General features: G+C 42.0%; 1 protein-coding gene across 8 annotated transcripts in view; it reads right to left on the bottom strand.

The window, feature by feature from the left end:
* Positions 1-25,932, bottom strand: part of KCNQ1 (potassium voltage-gated channel subfamily Q member 1) — a 329,508-nt gene extending 303,576 nt beyond the window's left edge. For 2 of the 8 annotated variants that reach the window (XM_068193959.1, XM_068193960.1), the window contains exon 1: positions 25,491-25,924. In XM_068193959.1, the coding sequence (XP_068050060.1) occupies positions 25,491-25,888 (398 nt within the window). In that variant the 5' untranslated portion in view covers positions 25,889-25,924. Of the gene's footprint in view, positions 1-24,752; positions 24,802-25,490 lie in introns of those variants that run through there. The other 6 variants (XM_068193963.1, XM_068193964.1, XM_068193961.1 and 3 more) reach the window with 6 other exon arrangements.
* Between the last annotated feature and the right edge of the window lie 200 nt (positions 25,933-26,132).

Raw genomic sequence — 26,132 nt, 5'->3', positions numbered from 1 at the left:
CAATATATCAGATCAGATCACAGAAGCATAGAATGGCCCAGGTTGGAAGGGACCTTAAAGATCAACCAGTTCCAAACCCCTGCCACAGGCAGGGACACCTTCCACTAGAAGATTGCTTAGGGACCCATCCAACCTTGCCTTGAACACTGCCGGGGATGGGCCATCCATAACTTCTCTGGGAACAAGTTTTAAAGAAATTCAATAGAACCTAGTTCTCTTAATCTGTTTTTTCCTTAAATTCTACCACCTTCTTATTCGCCAGTTATGAACTTGTCAGGCATAAAGTCTGAGACTTCAAAAATATGTTATAAACCAAGAAATTAAAGTTCTGCATAACTTCTACCCCAATATTCTTTCTGATCTCATATAGTTCCCTTCCTCTTCCAGACTGACTTTTACTGAAAGCATACTGCATGCTATGTATTGCAAGTCTGCAGGCACAGAGCACATGCCTTGGTCAGAAAGAAAAAAGAAAGTGGACACCAGCTACTTTCTGCTTCCTAAGTGCATGCAAATTTCCACTGCAGTGACCCATGGAGCTATTATCATCTTCACTTGCCAGCAAAGAAAACTGAACAGCGGGGAGATGAAGTGACTTGTACAAGGTCATAGAGCATGTGTGATGCAGAGCTGAAGATGGGTCCCAAAGGATCTGGCTTTCAAGAGTGAGTTTCACACAGCTGGGCCAGCTCTCTGCACTGAAGAAGCCAGCAGGCAAGGGGAGAGCAGCCTCATGTAAGTCACACTAGGCAAAGACAGAAGTCAGCACCTCTGAGCCATTCCCCAGTTCCAGTAAAGCCACCACCAAGCCTCAGCACGGACACTGCAGATGTTGTCAGAGCAGAAGGGACAGAGCTGCTGCATCCCAACAAATCCAGCACACCCACCAGCTTGCTGGCCACCTCCCCTAGTGCCTGATGCAGAGCACCCTGCTGGTCAGCCAGCTCAAGGGGAAGGCCTGAAAAACTGGGAACACCCTCAAGAAAGACTGATCCAATCCATATGCATCCCTGGTGCTCTCTTGTCTTCTGAGGAAGGGCTCCATGTGGGGAGAGCACCCCCTCCCTCCTCCACCTTGGCAAAGGGGAGACATCCTGCCTGAGGGGCCAGGGCACAGAGGGTGTGGCACAAACACTGAAACTGCTTTGGCCATGCCAAAGGTTCTCACCTTCATTTTAACACCCATCTTTCCTGTCATGATAAGCTATGTAGCTGCTTAAATAGTAGGAAATTTGCATCTTCTTGAGGAGGCTTACAGAAGAGTCACTTTTAAGCATGAAGAAAAAGTATTTGCTTGATAATTTCACTCTAAGGAGTGAAAGCAGAAAGCAAAAGTTGATAAGAGTCCCTTAAAGTTGGCTTTATGACATTGAGAAAATTATACAGAGTAGGTAAGCTGAAGGCCTTAAAAACTGAAGTCATCTACCTTATACACAAGACCAGCTGAAAAGGGGAGACCACTGGTAATGATACTAGAATAAGGCCAAAATCATCCCATAAAAAAACCAAAACACCAAAAACACAACAACAACAAAAAAACCCACCCAAAAACCCCAAAACAAACCAAAAACACAACCAAGGAAAAAAAGTGCTTTATAGCAGCAGCATGTATGTTTACAAGCAGAGCAAGGCTGCATTTATCAAAGATAAAACAAAGCAGAAATTCAAATACAAGATGGCAATAACTTTTCTTAGTTTCATGTGCCAAAAGGGACCCAGAACCCTCTATCACTCCTTGCATCTTATACTAGAAAAGTAAGAATCAGTGTTGAAGATCAAACCCCTGTAACAATCTAGAGCATTAGGGAAGATCAGTGTTTCCTATCAGGGACAAGTGTGTAGCACTGTAGCCAGGTGATTTTTTTCTTTATAAATACGTTGAGATTTAGCTAACAAAGGGTTGAAATGCACCATTCTTTGAAGAAGCTGCTTCTGTTCCATTAACTTCTCAAATACCAAGGAGGTATTAATTATGCACACAAACCCATTGTTTGATTCAGGATTTTGTGTAAGCAGAGATCTCTACTTACACATAGATGAGGACTCACAACCACTGCAGTGGGCACAGACACAGACCCCTTTGCACCACTCAGTCTTTCCAGCAAGACAAGTCCTCAAAGGAGCATTCTGGACCGAGATAAATTCTTATCTATCATAAGGCAGCTAACCTCTGCTGAGGCTCCATTTGCTTCTTACAAACCTGTGTGAATTTTCAAATGTTATGAAGGGCAAACCCTGCAGTATTTCTTTCTGGCCTTGTTAACATTGAAGAAGGTGTGGAAGCTGGCAATAATGAAATGAGCATTCGAGCAGTGATCAAGCCCAAAGACATCCAAAGTGCCATGACCTTCAGAGCCATATCATGTACACAAGAAATCAAGTGTGAGTGTGAAATATCAAAGGTGTCTTACTTCTATTAAAGGACAGGAAGATCTGGATTTCCAATTTTACATTGGAGGAAGGGGAACAAAAAAGAAAATCTAAAGTTGTGATTCCAGTGCAGGTATTTTACCCAAGTCAGCAATAAAACCACATTTCATCCAAAGCAGTACGAATACAGATTCACAGGTATTACTGCACATCATACAAAGAGAAAAGAGAGAATGACTTGCAGTCATTTCAGTGTAAGATAACACAGCATTCTACCACATCGTGTAGCCCCAGTACAGAACAATCAGCCATGGCTTTCTCACTCAGAGTGAAGTTTAAAGCTAAATTTGTTACATATTTAAGGTCAGAAAAAAAGCAGGATTAAAAACTTTATCCATGTCATTTGTTCCATCAAAGATTAAGCTTTATAGGAAATTACTGCATACTTCTAAATTTATGTTAAAATTTACAGCTGAGTGTCCCAAGTCAAAACTTCTCTTTTCTCAGCTACATACCTCTGGTCTTAGAAGGTGAAAGACACCTTGCTTTGTGGAACTGCACAGAGCCTGAATGGGAAAACACAGCACAGCTATATGCAGGCACACACTTCCTTTAGAAGCTGTGGGATGATTTTATTCTCTGAAATCACATAACATTCTTCAAGTTTTACTTCTTGTGGTCCATTGTCCACATCATGACATCACCCTCAACACCCTAGATATCAGCAGCCTTGGCACCTAGACAGGGTCAGGACAGGAGACAGCTTGTGAACACCAGGAGCCATAGGCTCCCAAAGCTTGGCTGGAGCTGGCACTTGGATGCAATGCCAAGGGCACCCAGAAGAGCTTCTGCTGCTACATCAGCAGCAAAAGACTAAAAAAGGGAAACACAGGCTTATTGCTCAATGGAGTGGGGGACGAGACGGCATAGAGACACAAAAGCCAATGCACCCAATGCCCTCTTTGCCTCAGACTCTAACAGCAACATCTCCCTGACTTCTGTGCTTGGATGCAAGGCTCAAGGAAGAGATACACGACCGGGAAGAAGACCAGATTGAGTTAGGGATGACTTGAGAGAACTCATCCTATACCAGGACATGGGACCAGAACCGTTGTGTCTGAGGGTCCTGAGAGAGATGGTCTATGTGACTGACTTGTCACTCGGGTAAAGAGTCCCCCTGACAGCTGAAAAAGATAAAAGTCACACCCATCTTCAAAACAGCCAAAACAAAAGAATAGAGCAGAGATATTTCTCTATGCTACGGCTGAAAAAGTCACAGCCTACACCCCTATTTCCAGTGTCCTGCTGTAGCTAAGATTGCCACAGACTCCACTCATTCCACTTCACTGGAAGTTCACCCGCAAAATCTACATCCACCAAGCCACAGACATGAGGGCAAGAAGCCAACAACGGAGCAATCAGGAAAAAGGAAATCCCTTGCATCACAAAATTCATCTGTCTGAAACCATCTGGAAATTGACTCTTCAGGATATAAAGTTCACAGCATAGTTTCTAAAGAAATGCAAGCAAAAAAGATTCACAAGTTTCCTGGGCTTTGACCCAGAATAGACTCGAACATCCTTGTCTGGTTCTATATAGTTCAGAGGAAGATTTAAATGAGAGGTAAAAAGTTTCCATGCTAAGACAGACAACCCCTTCCTCATCCTTCTCCAACTAGTCCTGCTTAATCTTCTCATTCCTAAAAGAATGAAATCCTCTTGTTTCATATCTCTGGGGTGACACGGTACAGAACAGAACTCCGTGAATCCAAAAATCAGGGACAAAGATACAACAGCTACTCCCTTCAAATCATATTTAGAGGACTACCACGAGTGACTTGTCAGTCACCATGCAATCCAGAAGCCTGGCTTCCTGAAAGATCCCTGTTGGCATTTTGCAAATTCTAACGTTTTTCTAGCATGAAAGTTATGGTGGATTCAGGATGCAAGACTGATGATGTCAGTCAAATCCCACAAAATCCTAACCGTCTTTTCCCACAGATTTTAGGAATTGGTAAAGGAAATTTATTTCCACTACGAGAGAAATTCCTGCATGAATGAGTCCATTAGATTTAGTATGAGAATAAAGTCACTGGTTCTTTTACTTTTGTCCATAACCCCAACACAAACATAGTGTAGAAGTGACAGTCGTTCCCTTGTCCTTCCCACGTGAAACAGTCTTTGTCAGTCCTCATAGGGACCAGAAGAGAAAAAAAAATGCATTAAGTGGTTCAATATTTTTCTTAAAGACATCATCTATTGGTGGCAACCCATCACAATTGCTGCTACACTGAAGAGGGGGGGGGAAGTCAAAAAAAGAAAAATGCACTTAAAAATGAGAGCATACTTCAGACTAAAGAAATGAGAGTCAATATAAAGTGCTTTAACCAGCAGGTCTCACAGACTGACTGAGAGGCAACAGGACAGACTTGTCAGGTAACTTGCAGGGGTTAAAAGAAATCACATCAAGAATTTCCTAACTACCAGTTATTCTTCCAGAGAAGATCAGTCTGGTTACTGTCAGGTCACAAACGTTCCAACACACACTCCTTTAGCAGCAGATGCTACCTAAAGGTCTTAAAGAGTAATTCAGTTTCCAGGCTTCCAGGGGCTGCCTCGGTCATGTTCTAAGATACTCACACACTGTGATCAAATCCTACCCAAGAGACTTGCAGCTTTCCCCAAAAAGCTGTGGAATTTAAATTCTGTCTCTGCCATAACTTTAGGGTGATACAGATTGGTTGGTTTCTTTTCTCCCTCACCCATTTTCTAATCTTCTAAACTCACTGTAAACTTTTTTCTCCTGATCTGTTACTGCTGCAAAAGGATCGAGTAAACATGTAAAAATGTCTAATTCAAAATATTTTTCATGGCCCATGAAAAATTAAGAAAAAATAAGAGAGAATCGGAAATTTTCAAGAAGAGAATATTCAACAGGAGGATATTTGGAGGTTTTCAGTCTGTCTTGAATTTTAATCAGCTCTCTAACGGCATATTCTAGAGTAAGGTAGTCTTCAAGAAGGGTTAAATAATGCAGACAAAGTCCAGGGGGTGCCCAGCAATTATCATTCTTTGGTATCTCAGAAAACAATATCCAGCATATCTGGGGAATTAATGCAACTTTTGGGCAATGAAAAGTAATTAATCTAGTTTTGTCTCTTTGATGCGCTGTTGTTTATTCAGTTGCTCAAGCACTCTTCATTGCAGTTTTGACTCCAGGTCAAAGAACTCATTGACTCAAAGTGAGCTCCCCTTTCACACAGTTTATCAGATGCACAGACACTGCACACAGTGGCTTGAAGAATGGGCTCATGTACACACAGATCCACCGTGGTCACAAACTGGCCAAGACAGCAACCATGGATCACTCCACAGCACACTGGCAGCTGTGCTGGGCTTTGAGGCTTGCAGATGCAACCAAAGGATATTAAAAAGCCCCTTGAAGCTCACAGGAGCATGTCCATTTGCAGAATGGCACACTTCTTTTCCTCCCAGGTGTGTTGACAGCGCTCCATAACAATCCTGTCTGATGAGCACAGACCAGATGAACAGCCCGTCCTATCTCCCTCCACGTGCTGCTGTTCACACACAGGGCTTCTTCCTCACCGGCTTCAAACACACAACACGGGAGCTCTTGACGCAAACAGCCTTTGTTCCTTCGTCACAGCATTTGCAACATTAACTCATTAACTGTAAATATGTGGAGTGCAGCTCATAACATTGTTTCCCCTACAACGCTTTCAAGCTTGTGTTTTATTTGAATGGCTTTTTACCAGTGGCTCCCAAATTAAGCAGGGAAGCAAGTGCAACACATTCAAGGTCACTGTTTGCACGTCGGATTACACTGATGGTTATAACTGTTGTGGTTTTCCACCTTCAGAGGGCAGGAAACTAGAGGTCTTCTGGGTAATCAAATGCACATGTAGAAACAATAAAATACACCCATAAAATGACGAGTGCCAAGCTTATTAATGCAGACTGCCTTGCCAGAAATGGCAGCTAGCTCTAAGTGTTCTTAGACACCTTCTGCCTCTTTATTTTTTTGTTTCTTTTTGGTAGTTTTGCTTTACTTTTTGGTGGGCTTTTTTAAGTGCTCTAGGGGTGCAAACAATCAGTGTTCCTAGAAGTTGCCATAGCTAAAAGCAGAAAAAAAAGACATCTGAAATTATTTTCAGTGTGTGACTGCTATCTGTAATCTTCACTCAGTCCTGGAATACTGTGTTTAACACAACGACAGATGCATAATGAAGGCTACTCTTTGTTGTCATTTCTGCCTAACTCTTGTTAAACAAAAGGTGTTACCAACAGGTTATTCTGAACAAGTGTACCAAACCAAGCAGAGAAAAGCAGAGCAACTTTGCAGGACAGTTTACCCATTTCTCACGTAGCTGCTTTCCCAAAACACCATCTCATTGTTGCTGGCATTTGGAAAGACATTTATGAACATATCTTTATCATAATAAATTATTATGATAAAGATATGCTTTCCTTCGAGGAACTCGGGAGCCTAAGAAAAGAAACAACTGCAAAGAAAAGGGAGATGGGGGACTGCAAAGCACGACCTCGCTATTTGCTAGGTATTGGTGGGATTTCTACATGTCATCAGGTCCTCTTTTAGACATCACAGAGCAAAATACATAACAAAGGACTTGAACACTAAGGTAGCCTTGGAAGAAAACATTTAACATCCCACTCGTCTCAAGAAGAATTCATTATCTGTGACCTTCCCTCACAAATGTTCCAAATATATTTAAAAAAAAAAAACTAGGAAAGGTCTATCATTTTTTGTCTTTCTTGAGGGTTGTGTTGTGTTGGTTTCTTTATTTTTTTGTTCATGATCTGAAAGATACAAGGGTTGAAATTGAATGCATACCCAAAGCTCTTCAAAGAGATGAACACAAATATGTACAAGCTACCTAAGGATGATTTCGCTTCCCAATTGCTTAAACTGAACAGACTGTTCTAGAAGGTCTCATCAAAAGACAAAGGCTGGCCGAATTTCTACTTGCTTTTCCTTTTCTCTCCTAATGTACCCTCTGCTAAAAGAAAAATGGATGCTGAAAATAGATTTTAAAAGGTAGGCAAAATACAATTCAGTTTTTCTGGCTATGGTTTTAGGTTATTCTAGAAAAATAATTTTTAAAAATATAACATTTTGATACAGTTTTCACCATCAGTAAGATTGTCTTTAAAGAACCACAATAGGGTGTTCCAGTTCTAAATACCTGAAGAATACCAAACTATAGCCACTCAGCCTAGGTTATTTTATTATAAGGTTTTTTTCTTCCCTCCGACTTTTTCACCTCAGCAACTGTACACTTTGGAGCTAGATTTAAACATAATTGTTTCCCATCATCCCAAACAAATGGGAAAAATAAATTATACCTAAAGCTTATGCAATGACAGGTAACCTTCAATATTTTAACTGTCAGGATTCAAGTCAGCAACATTAATGATTTCAGTCTCAGTGCAGCTTGGCAAGAAAAAGCAGTATGTGGCAAAATCAGAATTTAGTATATGCACTAGAAAAGCCATTAATAATTAAAACATTTAGTTACTTTCCTGTATTAGATTTAATGCTGAGCAGTGAATACTGAGGTGAGGATTTAAGGGTTTACCTTGTTTCATGCTTCTTTTTTTTCCTCTTTAGTATTTTGGCTTTACGTTATTTAGGATGGAATTTTTTCCCAGGCTCCTAAGTGCACGGATATCTTTAATTGCCAGCAGAACTGCGTTGTCTAAGCAGCAATGAAAATGTCACCCACAATTCAAAACACTCATTTAGAAAATCTGTCCAGTACACACAATGCATTATTTATATGCTAGATATAAAAGTACAGCTACCACTTTAAGTTCATTTGTTATCACCACCTAAGCTTTGTTGACCCAAAAAGCAAACCCCTGGCCATTCTTTGCATCATGCACCACAAAAGATCTGATCTTTACCTCAGCTGATGCACTCTCAAGTAAAAAAATTGGAAAATATCCCTGATTTAATAGTACTTCATATACATAGTGTGTTCTAAACCAATTTTTTAGTTTGACCCAAAAGAAAACACATTGCTTTCCTCTGTTTCTGGGCACTTTCTTACAAACAAAGCAAAGAATTTGTTCACACAGGGACTCTTACAGACAAAGAGTGCTTACAGACAGGAGGAGCTAAGGCAGACAGCAAATTTAAGCTTAGGATGCTTTATGTAATGGGAGGTGATGATCAACCTAATTAAGAGTTTCACTGCAATTTCATGCATATGCAAATCTATCTGCTAGCTAGCCCAGAAATTTACAGCACTGAATTCAAGTTGAGTTAAGAAAACCCCCTGCCGGTCAGTAAAAGTTAGCCACGTGCCATTCTGAGCACACAGGACACACAAAGTGCTCAGTCACCAGCAAATAAATGAACAGTCACTCTCCTATAGGGGCAAGGATGTTTTAAAGAGATGTGAGAGAATGTACAAGCAAAAATTAATGATGGGTTCCGGGCTTCTTTAAGGTCAACCTTAGCAGAATATTTTTAGGAGGAGGAGTCAGTTTGATTTTTGGAGCCTCTTACTTCCTGAAACTTTAGACTTACCAGGGAGATGGCTCCTGCCAGCTGCCAGAAAACCACATAGTAATAGATTCATAAAAGCCTTCTTCACATACCTGAAATCATAGCTTTTAAATGGCTCAGGAGCCAGAGGATTATAAAAGAATGCAGGCAGCACTCTTTAGGTGTGGTAGCCCCATTCAGCAAATGCTGAGGAGGCTTTCCAAACTTTTACACCCCTGCCTCAGCCTCTAATCGCACACTGGAGACTTTCTATGCTGTGGAAATACGTTCAGGGATGGTAAAGGAAGAGCAATAAACAAGTGCTTCCCAGTGTGTTACTGCAGTTATCTGGCCAGCAATGTCTTGAGAGCTTGGAGTGCTCTTCACTAATAACCTACCTGTTGGGTTAATTTCACCACCACACTGATAACTTACCTGTTTAATTTCACTGCTTTAGCTGGTACTACACAAACCTCTGCCCCTTCTTCACTCTCTATTTCTCCTCAGCTTTCTATCTCCTCCTGTTTTTTCTAACAATCAGAGCAAACGTGCACTTGGCAGGCCCTTGACTCACAGGTCAAGATGATGAAAAACAAATGAGAGTGCATCTTATCAGAGAATTAAGTATGCTTGAGTACTCTGTGAATGAACACTTATACAGCAAGTTTTTTTATTACTCTTCTTTTAAATACTCAACATTTCAAATATTGTTTACACTGAAATCAGCAAGACTTCCAACAAAAAAGAATTAAAACCGAAATACAAATTAACATAAAAAGAAAAAAAAAATCTCTGAAAGCAAGACAGATTGTCTTGCATAATTCCCTGGAAGAGCTCAGAAACTGAGTTTCTCAGAAGCCCCTGCTGGTGGCTGGGCTGCAGGGCTCCACATTCCCCAGGACACAAGCTGTAACTCACTGGGTTGGCTCCAAACAAGGTTTCCTTCATGACCATCCACCACTAATGTCTTTTAGTTGCTTATGACACATTTCATTCCATGCACTGCACTCTATTTTAAAAGGATGTGTCCCAGACTTAAAGATAGTTCTGCATGAGGCTAGCAAAAAAAAAAGAGCAATTACTGAGGAGGCTGTCTCACGTTACACTTCATCAGAAGACTCCAGCGTGATCCTTATTATTTTTTGTTTGCATTGCCCTACTACCTAGCAACCTCCACCATGTAGCAGTGTGGGTTTTTTGGTTAAGCACTGCACACACACACACAAAAAAGGCAATCTGACAGTAAAATTGTTTAAAAGATTAGCTGTGCTCAAAGCAGATTGCAGAACATCAATACCATTGCAGGCCTGAAAGAGCTGGTGACTTTCAATAGGTACCAACATTCACCCAATTATTCAAAATAAGGATTCATAGCTATGTGCACCATACCTTCTGCAGAGTTCATATTTCTTATAACTCCCAACAAGTCTCCTGGCTAGCAAGGCTGAGTATGTAGATGCATTTGTATTACACATTGAGTTAAGGAGAGATTTCCCAATCTAGAGACAAGGCATGCATTAAGCATTGAAGTTTGCTCTTCAGAATTTATTTCCTCACCAGAGCTTTCAAGCAATTCAAAAAGCATTTGGTTGGCAAGCTGCTCACAGTACAGAATTGCAGCACTGGTTATTTTATGGTAATTGCATAGCAGAGATCTGGCACCTTTATTAGAAGGCCACTCCCATTTCAGGAGTAACAAGAACTGCTTGCCACAGACAAAACTGTAAATCCATTCCCTGGCTGGAATTGTGAATGCTTAGAAAGACTTTTTTTCTTGAAAGGTAAACTTTTCCTATTTCATGAGAAAAATAAAAGCTAACAAATATGAGGAAACATTAAGATAAATAAAGGTGAGAAGTGAAAAAATCCACACCTCCCATCCATCCAAGCAAAAAGCAGCAGCATAGTAACACTGCCAGGATACTCTGAATTGAAAGACTTGAACTGGTGACCACTTGAAAAACAGCTCCTGCTTCTGTTTCATCACACAGAAGTAGCCAGCCAGTAATAGCTTGGCTATGCATTACTCCAGCAGGAGTGTTCATCTCCATAAATTAACTATAGACACATCAATAGCTCAGCATTTCATAAGCCAAAGCAGTTTCAGCTATGAAATTCCTCATGCAGGAGGAAAAAGAAAAAAAAAAAAAGATAAAAACAAAACCAACACAAATCCTGGCAACGGGCAATAAGGAAAAGCAGTTTCCTTCCACTTCAAGTGTGGACAGACTTCAACACAGAAAGTAAACAACTGCTCTAGCTTCTCATTACTGCTTTTCCTAATCTGATACACAACCGCTTTCCCAAGAGCCCAAAGAAATTCAGAAACACACACACAAACAAACAAAAAAAAAAAAAGAGGAAGAAAAATGCTGAAGTAAAAAGAAGAATTTCAAATGAAGACAGAAACATACACAACAATAAGAAAAATTAAGACAATGTTATTTCTTTGCTACTTCACCAACCAGAAGTGTAGGAGTTTGGAGGAGAGGCAATGATATCTATTTTCTACCTATACTTGGCGGGCATCAAAATAAAGATGTCCTTATTATCAGTCACCAGGACTGTCCTGCTTATTATTTTTGTTCCCCTTGGGAATTGACAGCTGCCAACAAATTACCCATCAAAACAAAGGGCTTCCTTGACTATCTCAACAAATGGATGAAGCATTAAATGCAAACAGCCACAGCCATGCTCCTAGAATTGGTTATTTCTGGTCAAGTCTCATTTAATGACTCTCAAAGCTGCTACAGAAAGCAAGTGAATTCAGGTCTCATTCCAAGTCAGCTAGGGGTAGTCCAACATATCTTCCATAGTCATGTCTGAAAACCACAGCAGAGACAGATGGGACACACCTGCTACTTAAGGAGTAGGTGAAGGTCAATGAAGCAGTTTCCATTGCAGCTACTCCTGATTAACTAACTGCTGTCAATCTGCTCTCTGTCAGCTGCCATAAAATACACAGATTTTTCATATCAGCTTCTTGTTTTAAAGTTGTGGTTTCAGAGTAATTTTCAAGGAGTTTTATTACTGCTCCTTTGTTTAAAAGTGGTTCAGATGCACTTTTAATTGCATTTAAAATGCTTGCTTAACATTTCCAAACCCTGCCATCTAGCAGTTTCTACTGATCCAGGTGTAGGCCCCTCATGGAATCTGACAACAGCTCAAATCCAGCAAGTTGACTTCAAAACCAAAATATCACAGGCAAAGACATATACAAATGTTGATGCAACTGTTCAAAGTGATTTTGTGTCTGGGCCAGTTCCCTAAAGGTGGCATGAATTTTGGCTAATAGTGTGTGCCAGGAATACAGGGTCATTTAGAGAACATTAACCCTGAAAATTTTTATTTTCAGTATAAATGCACAAGCATGACTGCAACCTTTAAAAAGGTTATCTAAAAGGATTAGGGAATACAGAACTTAGTTTCAACAGCAATGAAAAGCAATTACAATATAGCAGCATCTATACTTATAAACCTCAACTTTCTAAAATTTATCATCTTCACATTGCCCTATGCACCTCCAGTCAACCTGTTCTCAACATTCCATTTTGCATTTCTTTACCTGTTAGATTCAATTGTTCAACTGGAGTTCTTCCTGAAAACAAAGGACTTCTGCTGAATTTCATTTTGCATTCAGCAGAACGCTGCTGGCCAGAAACATCTCTGCAACACAGTGTCAGAGTTGCTAACACCACCAAATGACGTTAAACAAACGGCAGCCCTCCACTGCCCAGCAATTAAAATTGATAAGAAGTCTGTGTTCTTCAGGACTCCTTTTCAAGTCTAACAGAAAACTCTGGAATTGCCAGCCACTGGAGGTTTTTATGGCTTTGCTTTTTATGAATGCACAGCCTAGCAGGTGATAAGCGCTTTTGTGCACTTGGCTGGTGTTTGCCCATGATCACGACTGTTGATGGGGGTTTACTGGTGCGAAAGATGCCAACAACACCCCAAGGACAGACTGGGACATTCCAGCCCTTGTCAGAGAGGTGCCAATTTGCCCCTAAATCAAACATGCCACAGCAATGCTGATAACAGCTTTGGACATGGGTGCCAGAGGAGAGAGCAGTCAGATTGTGTTATTTACCACATCTAGAACAAACAGCCTCCAACTTCCACTGAACTTGTGACTCAGGGGGTAAGAAGGCTAAAAACCTTATTTACGATAGAGCTGTCAGCCAGTCCCTGATGCCACTGCACTCACACATATCCAAGGGTGCTGAAAGCAAAGCGCTCTGAGGCACCACAGCAGTACCAGGGGTAAACTCAGGAGCACAGGCTGCCTACCTACATGGATTGTCACTTCATCCTAGAGGACAGAAATATTCCCAGAGCACTAGATGATGTAAGGACACACAAGGCACGGAGATTCCTGCTCTAGAAGGTCTTGCTATAGCATATAGCAGTGTCTCTACGCAGTTAGGTGGAGTCACAGTCTCTGCCAGGCTTTGGTCCCAATGCCAGCCAGGATTGTTGGTGCTCACTTGTACTGATGAGCCCTTTGCCAGCACAGGCACAACCCTGCACTGCTGCAGCTACCGAGCTTTTGGGCCAGAACCAGCTCACACCCCATCAGCTGGTGCAAGTGCAGGGTTTGCACATGCCCTCCCTCTACCTCCATGCTTAGTACAGCTCTATCCAGGCTGATCTAGCAGGCACAACTCAGCTATAATCCACATCTAGGTCTAGGACAGCAGCAGAGGCACATCCTTAAAAACTATCTGATTAGTATCAAATTTGGTAGAGATATGACATGCAGAGAAGGTTACAGCCAGTACATTTCATGGTTTCATTCAGGTCCATGGGATGTTGATGGAGCTCAGCTGGTCCACACCTCTCTATAAAACAATACAAGGCAGCCAGTAACACTGATCTGGAGGAGTTGTGAGGAAGAAGTAAATTTACAGGTGGTCCTTCTTCCTTATTGTCTAGGCTATTTTCCTCCATTTCATTCCAAAATTCATTTATTTCAGCTCATTACTATAAAGCAGTCATTTTACACTTAAGAAAGCACACATTGCCTAGCTTTCCCATGACTATTTATCTTCCTTGCATTGCAATAGGAGCGTTGTTACAACAAAACAGCCTGTAAAAAACCATTGCATTCTTCCTTATGTTTATCACAAGATATTGAAAAGTTAAGAAACTACTTTCATTAACATACCATATCCTAACTACATAGGAAAACCACTTATTCAAAGCAGAGTTCAATTTCTAAATACCTTTTAAAATACATTCTCTCATAATATACCAGTTTTATTTTACCAAGGTAGGTGCTAATCTCAGTGGTGAAGTCAAATTTTATTCTGGTTAATCAATAGCTGCCTATGGGATGCTTTGCTCCAATTGAATTAATCTCTGCCCTCAGTTCCTGTCCAAAACTTGCACAAGTTCCTCGTGGCTGTGCTATTTCACAGCCACTAAAATTCAACAGAACACAAAGTCTCTTCTACACACCAAAATGCCCGAGACACAGGGAGAGTGGGGAGCAGGCAAAAAGAGGCACCATATGAAAAAAACAGTGACAAAGTCTGCTTCAAATTGATAGTTGTGGTGTTTGAGGGGGATGGAGAGAGACTGCAATTCCAAAGAAAACACAGCACTTCACTTTAGCAATCAGACAGAAGCATAATCAGATTGCATTTGTTACAGGGAGGAGGAGGAAACTGAAGATACACATGGCTGTGAGTTTTGACCACAGTTCACATTGACTGCTAGCACTTCGTATAAACAAACAGACTGATTTCCTCAAAGGACTTAGAAACTGTTTGATTACTTACCACGTCATTTCCAGCAGAATTCCTCAAGAAAAGAATCCCATGGCATTTTGCATATATTATTTCAATAACAACAAACACAGACCATATGCAGGTTTCCTGAAACAAGCACCGTTTCTTTCAAGAGAAAGGCGCCTGTCAGAAAACGTCCCTCAGAAAAAGCAGACAGTCTCAGCAGAGGTTAACTGCTAGTATCAAAAACTGCTTGAATGGTACCTCCACTTTTTCATGTAAGAGGTACAAGCAGGTGGCCCTTTACTCCTACAGATACAATTCACTGAAAATTTCTAGAGATTAGGCTCTTCTCATGGTACATCACATTTTCAGTCAGTTCAATTTCTCTATTTCACTTTACAGTGAGACTTGATGAATATGTAATGTTTCCTATTAAAGCCACACAACAAAAGAATGCCACAGAAGTCATCAAGAGATAACCTCAGTGCTTGAAAACCGGAGTGCAATAAGCAATTCAGACACCCGAGAAGGGTCAGCATTAACACAGTACACCTACAGCCTTCCATGTGCGGCAAAATCTGCAGGATTTCAAAGGTCTGTTTTCTCCCTCACTCTTGTAGCTTTTTTCCTCATTTCTATAGTTCAAATATGTGGTTGCCCAAATAAGATCATGTCATAAAATTAAATAAAATCTACAGAGAGACGTCTTGAATGAACAGAACTACGAAGGCATACGACTGACATGACTAGGTAACACTTAGATGCTTGTGCCTGGCATACTTTACATGCCGTTGAAACAGGATGCTCAGACAGCTTAGTGCTAGGGTGCTGGATGACCTCTTGACACAGAAAACATCAAGCGAGCAGGTTTATTTTGTTTGAAGTGCTGAGATAACCAGTTATCAACACTTTCTGGGTCACGGCTAAGATAACAGCATACAATCACATTAACTTTACTCACACTACAATAAAGCAATACACATTTAGTTATTTACTCATTGTCAGGTTTGACCATATTTTAATGTCTTCTAGGGCTGAAAAACAAATAGCATCTACTAGATCTATTTAGGATGAATATTAGAGGAAAAAAATAGGGCCTTATTTGCTGAAGTTTGTAAAGATCACATAAAGCCATTGCACATAATACAAACACCACTGATTCTTAATAGGGTCAGCACAGGACATTCTCTACTTATTGAAGCCACAGGATGGAAGATCTTTGCTCTTGTCTCTTCCCCTGTCTCCACTGCCCTGCACAAATAACTGGGCACAGGCATTTGAAGGGTGTAAGAATGAGACTAGCAGCAGAAACCATTTCCTGCATTCATTCTCCTTTGCTCTACTTGTCAACATCCGTACAAGAAATGAGGCTGTAGTGCCCTGCAGCTTACTGTGAAAAAGAAGACTCTAACCTATCCCAGCTCATTTTTAGATGACATGGGGAAGGGGACAGCTGCTGCAGGAGCAAACACACTCTTTGAAGGCAGTTCCTTACTCTACAGAGGGAGAATACATTCAGTACAAGGACCTCAGCCTTTGTGGTACAAGGGATAAGCAAGAGCTCTGTAATCCTTGCCTCCACCTGGTGTCTTTGGAGAGAATCCAAGGAAATTACCTGCTGGGTGGATTTACATTCTGTCCTCAAACCATGACCCAATTTTCTGTACTATCCAACTAATATAAAAGCGTGCAATATTAGCACTGCAATGAGAAAATATTGTAAAAAAGTGAAACAACTTAAAAGCATCCCTGAGGTTTCAGGAATTCATTGTAGGTTTGCAGAGGAAACCAGCAACTTCTGAGCAATGAATTTCTACACATCCAAAGCCTGCCCAGTCTCCTTGTGTCAGTTCCAGCTGTCTGACAGTGAGAAGCATATTGCAAGGGTGACCACACTCTGGTCTAAACAGAGGGGATGAGCCTGTGTTCTTGCCCAGTCTAATACACATAGGAAGGGACAGAGAGAAGACCACTAATTATTAGAAGTCTACAGCAAAACTACTGGCAAGATGGTAAAAAAACTGCATACAAATGGTATGTGATTTAACATATTTATTACTGACAAAAGACAGCAGTCACCTGGACAAAGGTCATACAGAATTAGTGCTGTAAGATGCTTAGTGTTAAAGAAAATAAAAAAAAGCCTTACTATAAATAAAATAATATTAAAATATTTCTACACATCTGGTGCACAATGCCTTGCAAGGAGTTTTAATTGCCCTAATTTTGAAGATGAGTATTGCCAGTTTACTAGCTGGTCCCTACCCTTTACCTTTACAAATTGCTTCCGCTAGGAAGCAAATAAGTGTCTGCATAGTTAAGTTAAACACATGATGATAACTCCTTAAGAATCAAACCAACTATTACTCCAATTAATGTATTATATTTCCTATTATTGCAAAAGAAAAAGTATGCTGTGTTTCTGGGGTAAGAGTAAAATTAATAGATGATCATCAAGAGCACAAGCTGTTAGGATAAACAAAGATATTTTCTTAGTTCACTAAAAACAGTATATTTCTCATTTGAAGTAAATACTAGTGAAGTTATATAACAAAGCATTTACTTTTTAAATAACCTCAGCAGAATGCAAAGAGGGATTTTATAGTTAAGAGTAAAAAATTCAGTTTTCTATTACAAATGGGAGAAAACTATGTTGTCAAATGAGGTCTCATAAGTCCACTGGCATTAGGAAGACATATGTGAGATGGATGTTCCTAGTGAGAGCTTTAATAGGAAATTCAAAGATCCACATCAATATTTGCAGAAGCAGAAGAAACTTAAAAGGATCCAGAAGCCCTGTCCTAGGTTTATTTTGACTTTGGTTAACATTATTCATAAAAAATTAAATCATCACAGTGACTGTGAAGAACATGTGAGATAAAATAAAAATACCTACACTGGGCACTTTGCTAGGAATATTTAACACTGAACAACCTGCAGTATAACTTCCTATTTTTGGGAGTTTATAGTTTTTAAAATTATAAAATTCCAAGGCTGCAGACTTGGTGCTTGATGTGTTCCTTGCAAAAAGAACCAGACATTTTTTTCTTAAACTCAAAAAGGATTCAGTCAGTTTTGAGCAAATGTGCGCTCATTATCTCACACAACTGAAAGCTCTGACACTGAAGCAGGTCAGAGAAAAATAACTGGCTTTTGTCATGGTGGTTGTACTTCCCCTGTACCTATGCTTTATTGTAATGTTTCCAGGTGTCACATTTTCTGTTATAAAATGTGGTTGTTAAGGAAGGAACTACCACTGAGGAAATGCGGGACAATATTTTTGGGTTTTGTGGACTTTTGTTGTTGTTTTGGGGCTTTTGATTGGGTTTTGGTGTTGTTTTTTGATATTTTAAACTACTTACACTAACACAACTACTCAGGGCCTGCTTTGCACTGTGTGCAACTTCTTACAGCACCTTGAACATAGAAAATAGCTGTTATTTTAGTATTCTGTACCACAGAGTAGGAAAAAAAAGGAAGACGTCTATACATCCTCAAAAATTGGTCACATCAGACAAGGGAATAGCTCACACCAAGCACCTCTCGAGCTCTCCAGGTATGCACAGCCTGGAAGCCAGAGAAAACTCTTCGCTGAGAGAAGCTTTAGAATTTTCTATTAAAAAAAAAAGGGGGGGGGGCAAAAATTTTTTTAAAAATCTAAAAACATACATTAAAATTAATATTAGATGTGCTTACTAGGCCATTGAGTATTCCTACTTATTATATACAGAGATATAAATATACTCTCACAGACATATCTTCCTGGCAGGAGGTAAGAACTCCATACATCAACTGCTCCTGTTGCAGAGCCTTGCAAATGCCTGTGCTCTCCCATTGCCATGCCTGGTATTATAATGGTTCTCACAGGCCATTATGCCAGATGAAGCATGACTGCACGAGGAGGCTTAGTACCCTACCTAAAAAATCACCAGTCCATGCATTCTGCTGTAACTCAGCCTCCCCACCAGGTTTATTTGCATCTGGCAGCTCTCCAAGACATTTGAAACATGTTGGACCGCTTGTTGGCAGGCAGAAAACACCTTGCCCCCAACAAGACACTATTTTCCATCTGCAACTGAATGAGCAAGTGTTCACAGCTTTTGTGCTCAGCCACTAATGCACATTAAACAATCTATTAACACACCAAATTAATGAGGTAGTGCCAAGTTTGAAGTCAGCTAAGCACTGTGCCTGTGCATAGCTCCCTGCAGCATATGTTGGCACCGTTGTTTGTAACACATCCAGCACTCAGGCATTTGGAGCTCAGCCTAATTAGTTCACTGCAATTGAATCTCAACTCTAGCCTTGATTCAGCTGCAATGGAAGTTTTGAAAGAGGCCTATCTACACAGCCTTGCATGTTTTTTCCCTGGCACTTGAGGAGCCAGGGCAAGGAAGTGTGCCAGAATTGCCCAACCAACCATTTGACAGAGACACAGAAATGTGAATACTGCACTTACTGGTTTTTTTAAGATCATTCATGTGCAACTTTTAAAGGTAGGATAATTCTTTTCCTGGAGGAAAGCAAACATGAGAGAAGGACTTGAAATGTCATACTGGAAGGATGATGAGAAAAGAGAGAAGGCCTATTCCAGGAAAGCCTGCCCAAATTGAAAAAATTCATATCTTCTATGTGTGAATTTCACAGTTCTTTTTCTCCACTGCACACAACCTGTCTTCACTGAGCACAAGTTTTTGGCAGTTTACAGTCTTCTGCTTCCATTTGTTTTTAGAAAACCTAAAATCAGTACAAATACAAAGTCTTTTTTGTCCCCACAAAACTTCTTTAACCCAATGAATTTTTCTTCAAGTAGCCAACAATATCCCACTATGCATTGCAGAACAAAAACTGGATTTTCTCAATTGCTAGAGGTGTCTTCAAAAGGTAATTTAACTAGAAGATACCTAGATTTTCACATTCCTTCCCCTACAACAATCAAAATACATTTTCACAATAATTTTCATGCAGTAATCACTGAATGCAACAAATAATGCAAAGTCAGTGATTTCATCAAAGTGGCTTCCAGGCATTGAGAGGATTTGGTTTCTCATACTTCTTTTCTTTCTGATGACTGTCAATTACTAAGTAAACACCGATTTTTTTATTTTTTTTTAGTCAGTTACATAGTTATTTGTATCTGCATTTCTTAACCTAAGAACTTCCACTGTCCCACCAGGAGAGAGAAATGGGGACCCCCTTCTGATCCCTAACTAGACTGACACTTCAGCTTTTCACAGCACAAAGATTTCATCTCACTTGGACTGGTCTCAACCACAAGACAGCCAGACAGCTCATAGCAAAAATGAAACTTCTGACAGGTTACAAATTGGGAAACAGGGCAAGAGGGCGAAGCTCCGTACTGGCCAACCCAAAAAATACTATTGCAAATCCGTGGTCCCAAAGAAGCACCTTCTTGCAATATTGTAGCTAAGAGGCTCCACTGCAGCACGCAGAGAGTAAGGAGAGAACAACAAAACCCTTTAGCCACTTCTCAGTCTCACCTGCCTCCAAAAATCTGCCAAGAGCCCAAGCTTCAACATCAGGCTGATCAGCAAACAGGGGTGCCTCTGCAGCAGCAACTCCTAAACATGAGCACACTTTCTTATGTGGGGCAGGCAAATGGTCTTCCCTCTTCTCTGGGAATACTTAAATCAGCTTTCCAATGCCTTTTCCTCTCAGATAAAACTTTATCAAGCACGTTAATAGATACATAGTGTTAGGTTGCAAAGGTGTCTGCTCAGCTGCATATTGGCCTCAACTAAACTACCTGTCTTGATGAGACAAAAAAAGATAAACCTGGGTCCTCCTGCTATTGGCAGCAGCAAGAGAGACATGACCCTGATCAAGCCATCTTTCTTTCCACTTGGAAAAGCCATGCTTGCTTTGGAGGATTTATGTCTCTTTTTTTTTTTTTTTTTAAGAATTAATAATCTGGAAGTCTGATTTCAAGCCACAAAAATCTCTAAACATACAAATGTTCATGTCAAAACCCAAAACCACAGCATTTCAGTTTGCAACATTCTTCAGTCTGAAAAACAAGTCCTGTGTGAGCACGTGCACACACTAATTCTTTTAAGGATCCTTTTTCCTCCTCAACATTTTACACAACAAGTATGAACCAGTAGGTTTGGAAGTATGTTTGCAGTATGTTTGGAAATATGGCAAAATGGGATTTTAAATTAGTTAGGCTTTTTCTTCACGATTTAATGTATGTAAAGAGCACAGTGTAAACACTGCATTGCCTTTAATAGTCGATTACTGTGAGTCCTGATTCAGGCAACTGGAATATTCTATCTGCCCTCACTTCCTAGCTCTGTGTGCACACACACGCAGCCATGCTGCTAAGAGTCTGCCTGTTTCCAGAGACCAGTTTTCCAAACCCCAACCACTGGCCAGTCCAAGCTTATGTAAACAACTTGGGATTCGAACAAACTCAATGACAATCATTGCTGATTAAACCAAACTTATACAAAGGCAATGTAAATTGAACCAGGTACAGGCATGCAAAGATAAGATAGAAGGTGATTATCTTGTACGGCAACAAAGGAGAGCTGCCACAATAGAACAAACCAATGGTCCATCAGTTTCCAAATTGTTCCCTCTGGTTACAGCCAACACTTCAAAGAACACAGGGAGTCAACACTGCCAGAAGTCATTATTTGCCACACCAAGAACAAGAGAAATCAGTTCATAACTTCAGTTTCTTTAGGCATATTTTAAGAAGTTTATTTTAAAAATAAAAGGGTGAGAAGAACCTCTTCCCTGAGCACCTAAATCTAAAATAATTATTTTTAACATTTAACAGCTTCACTTATTCAGTAGAGTCATTTCCAACTGTGGGGAAGCACCCAGGAGTTTCAGCATGCCACCATGAGGGCAGAGTTTCTTTTCCCACCTCTCCTCATAGAGGCTGAAAACTTGATTCGTTCAGGCCGCAGAACACTTCACCTCTCAAAGCTGCTCTCTCAAGGTGCACTGCTCTAAGTGCGATAAGATGCCCCAGCCTGGAAGGTCACTGAGAACAGTGGCACTCAGTCATTCCCTTGCTCTGACAGCCAAGGCAGATTTGGTGGCCCTGGCAGGACGTTGCCATCCATCCAGCCACACCGCAAGGAAAGCTCTTGCTTGCAAAGCCCAAGTCTCCAAGCAACCGCCAACTGTGTTTGCAGAGGCCACGCATGTAGATCCTCAGCCACCAAGCACAATTTACTTGCCCTGGTAAAATCGGGGGTTTGTATACCATATGTTTCATCTATTTACATGAAATTTGTTACGAAATCAAAACAAGTCAAGTAGCTGAATTAAGAGGTTCTGTCATCTGCGCTAGTACTTTTAGGCAGGTTTTTTGAGTGGTGAATTAATGGCTGATTAGCCATTCCTTCTTCCCACAGAGAATATTTCCCCAGCCTTTAAAAATCAAATATAGATGAGGCACAATAATTCAATCCCTATTCTGCTCACTTTGGTTTAAGCAAATAAGAAAAATTCTTAGAAAATACCTGTCTATAATTAAATTTATTTTATCAGAGACTCGGGTGTCAAATTACCCCAGAGACTGAAAACATCAACTAGAGAGAATATACATTTTGCGTAGTGAAAAACAGGTATTTCTGACACCTTATGAAAGAAATAATTCAGAACAAAACAGGTCATGGCCTGACCTGTGCAAGACAGCCAGATTCCATCCTTTAAGTCAAGAGCAAATAAGGGCCCTTTGCTGCTCACCAGACATGCAGCAATGAAACAATAAGAAACAAACATAACCTAGAATAGGTGGATTAAAGCTTGTTCAAATTCCCTCTTCTAAACAATATAATATAAAAATAAGGAAAATCAATCCTGAGTATCAGTTCTTAGTTATTAGTATTCTACATACCACTGACTAAGATTCCTGAGCAGGAAAAGGGTGTGACAGGCAATCAGTAGATGTAGCTCTTATCGCTTGATAAACAGTGTTTTAACAACCAGCCAGAGATACAGGTCCAGAGCAAGTTACATGGGCTATTCCAGGAGTTGTTTCTAACTGTAATAATTACAGCTTGTAATTAAGAACACAGCCACACACTCCACACCACGCAGAAAACAAAAAATTAAGCCTCCAGTGGTTGTTGCTCCCATCACTGGGCTAGATCTTGGCCAGGGCTCTCTACTCAGCTTAGGTCTTTATGCCGTGATTTAACGCCACTCCCGTTTCCTCTCCTTGCCCTCTAAACATTTAGGACAGCAACCAAGATCTCCCAGGCAGCTGAAAGCCCCCAGAATAAAGCAGGAGGCAGACTGCAGAGGGAGTCAAAAAGACAACAGGCAAAATGAGTTCCATTTCTTAAACTCATTTGGGCAGGAGAGACTAACACCAGGGTCCTTGCACACTCCAAGGTAAAACCAGGCTTAGCATTCTATGAATGACTGTTTGTATGCTGACAACAGAACAATCAAGTACTTCCTCCAGTGGGAAAAGAGCGCATGCATGCCTCTGTGTGACTCTCATGACTCCAAGTCCTTTCCAGCTCTGCACCTCATCCTTTGTATCAACTGTCCGCACAAAGCAGGTCCTGTGCCTCCTCCCGAGGAGCCGCTGGTGCACAGCAGCTTCTCTGAATCAGACAAATCTGCCTCATCAGTTAATTTTAGCGACACACTTCGCCTCTGTGGCAACTATTCATCTGCCAATACCCTGCACCTGGCTGGCAGGGATTGTACTCCAAACAGAGCATTCCTTGGCACAGCAGAAAGTTGCTTTGGGAGCTCAGAAAGAGCCAGAGAAGTATGGACCAAAGACCAGTAACTTACACCATGATTTAATGGGCACAAAAAACTTAAGTACTACCAAAAAAAAAGAAAAAGATGGGCTGAGAATAGTAAAGCCTCAATTCCCTCTGCTGGTAGGAATCAGAGCTAGGCTGCCTAAATGGTACTTGCAGATTGCCTTGTGAAAAACATACAAGGGTGTCAGTACCCTCTTCTGTCTCTTCAGTGCCCTAAGGAATTCGAACAATGCTTGGTAAGAGGCTTGAGAATATTTACTGCCACTGTCATTCGTCATTGCATCAGAAGAGCTCTGGAAAGAAGGGAAATGCTGGGGCTAATGCTTACACCATGGGTGTGTGTTGGGGGGGAAGACACGTAATGACTTACCCATATTACAGAATCTTAATTCTTGCGCAAACAGGATTAATCCAAACTGCAAATACTTGCAAAAAAAGTTAAAATTCAGGCTAGAACCTTAAGTAGTCAAAGGACTATAATCTTGGTTTTTGCTTTTCAGAGTTTTCCTAGACTTGCTGTTAAGATTTAGAGAAGATTAGTTAAGATATTGAAAACAGTTGGCTGCACCATCTAAACATAATTTGAGACACCTGAAAGGTCAGAAACCATAAAAGATAGCTACCTAAAACTCCTTCTTGGGGGGTGGGGGGGGCTCCAATTCCCAAAAGTGTTTTACATTGTTCAACCACAACTATCAGGCACTTCATAATTATGGTCACTAATAATTTTCTCATCTTATGGCATTATCATAAGGCTAAAGAAAATGGACCCCACAATTATCTCAGCAGTTGTACCCGGTCATCTCCCAATTACATACACTCACTCACATGACAGCTGTTTCCCCTCCACTAAAATAAAGTTGGTACCACTTAACCTGTTGACCTATACACTCCAGAATCCTCAAGTGTGGAACAGAAACACAAAATCCTGAACTGATTTTAGATAACAGTTACTTAGAAATAGGACTTAAAATCAGAATACAAATACAATAACAAAGTCATAAAAATTGACTTTGGTACCTCTTGTCTTAGGATTTTGACCATAAAACATCTTTCACTCTAACTGTTGGAATAAGCACGTATACATGTAACAGATATAAACACACATATATGTCTGTGCATGAATACAATAAACACACACCACATTCCTACCTGACCTTCTCACCTACATTTAACACACGCCAATTGCCCAAGGGTCACACACGCTTTCAGCAACCCCTCGATGGAAAAGCTGATTCCTCCCAGAGACACCTGTTGGGATGCTCGTGCACCACAGACCTACCACTTGCTGGCTGGGGTTTGACACTGCACTCTACAGACAGCACAACAGACAAAGCAACTTTCAACCTACCTGCAGTTCAACAGCATCCTCCAAACACCACCTCCTTCCCATCATAATGGATAGCACAAGGAGGTAGACCAGGGTAATAAAAGAGGCAAGCAAAAAACCTGTTTCTCATCCTCCATCGACAAGACTGCAGCACTGATAATTGATAGCACCTGTTCAGTTAGAAACTTCTGCTATGCATCGGCATCACACAGGTGTCACTGCTTGAAATCAGGAGCCATGAATCAAAAAGTAATAAAGAATGGGTGACACTGCTACCTACTTCATTTCCACGATGAACAATTTATTCCAACTCCCTGGGTAGCCTTCTGAAGAAAATTGCCTGAAACCAGCTCCTCCACTATCTGATAGATACACCTAAGGGCTCATGAACTGAGATACAACATTTCTTTTAAGTAAAAAGGCAAACTTTCCTCCGGAGGGTGACTTTTGTTTTACTTCACACCTGCGGGGAAAAAAAAAAAAAAAAAACCAAAAACCAAACCACCCACAGCCCAAAGGACCGTATCTGCACGGTGTTCAAGCCCGGAGCACCGGGCGGGTCTGGAAGGCTCCGTTCCCGAGGAGCCTCCCGGGAGAGGACGAGCGGCGTGCGGGGCATGGGGAGGGGGCTCGGCAGCAGCGGCTCCTCAGGGTGCGGCTGAGGGCGGCCGCGGAGCCCCCAGCACGGCCGGGGCAGCGCTCCAGCGGCGGTAACGGGAGCGCGGAGCAGGTGCCCGGCGGCAGCGGAGCGGTACTCACACGGTGAAGTGGTACACGAAGCACTTCCATCCCGTGGGCCGCTCCAAGAAGTTGTAGACCCTGCCCTGGACGCTGCTGCGGCTCAGCAGGGGCTTGCGGAGGCTGTAGATGGAGACGCGGGGGTCCAGGCTGACGGGGGGGCGCGGGCAGTCGGCGCTCACCACCAGCACTTCGCTCCGCCCGCGCGGCGCCCGCTCCCGCTCCGGCGCGGGGCCGCATCCCGCGGGCGCCTGCCCGCCCTGCGCGGCCGCCAGCGGGGCGTAGTGGGCGTTCGGGGCGCTCTCGGCCAGCTCCAGCGCCGCCGCCTTCTTGCCGGGCGTCATGCTGCCTCTCCTGGGCAGCGACAGCCGGCCCAGGCTGCGGCTCTTGGGCTCGCCCGGCGGGGAGCTGGAGGACATGGCTCGGGCGGCGCGGCGGTGCCCCGGGAGCTGCGGGCAGCGCCGGGCGCCCCGTCCCGCCGCCGACACCGCTGGCCCGGCCCCCGCGGGGCGGCTCCGGCCGGGAAAGGTGCGGGGAAGCGGGGGCGGGCCCGGCAGCAGTCCCGGCGCGGCCCGGCGGGAGGCGCTGCCCGCGGCACCCGCTCCCCCTGCCCGGCACCGGCGGGAGCCCCGGGCGGCGCCCGAGCATCTCCGTGTCGCGCTC

Source organism: Anomalospiza imberbis, chromosome 6 (assembly GCF_031753505.1).
Source record: "Anomalospiza imberbis isolate Cuckoo-Finch-1a 21T00152 chromosome 6, ASM3175350v1, whole genome shotgun sequence".
Lineage (NCBI taxonomy): Eukaryota > Metazoa > Chordata > Aves > Passeriformes > Viduidae > Anomalospiza > Anomalospiza imberbis.
This window is presented reverse-complemented; position numbering and strand designations above follow the sequence as displayed.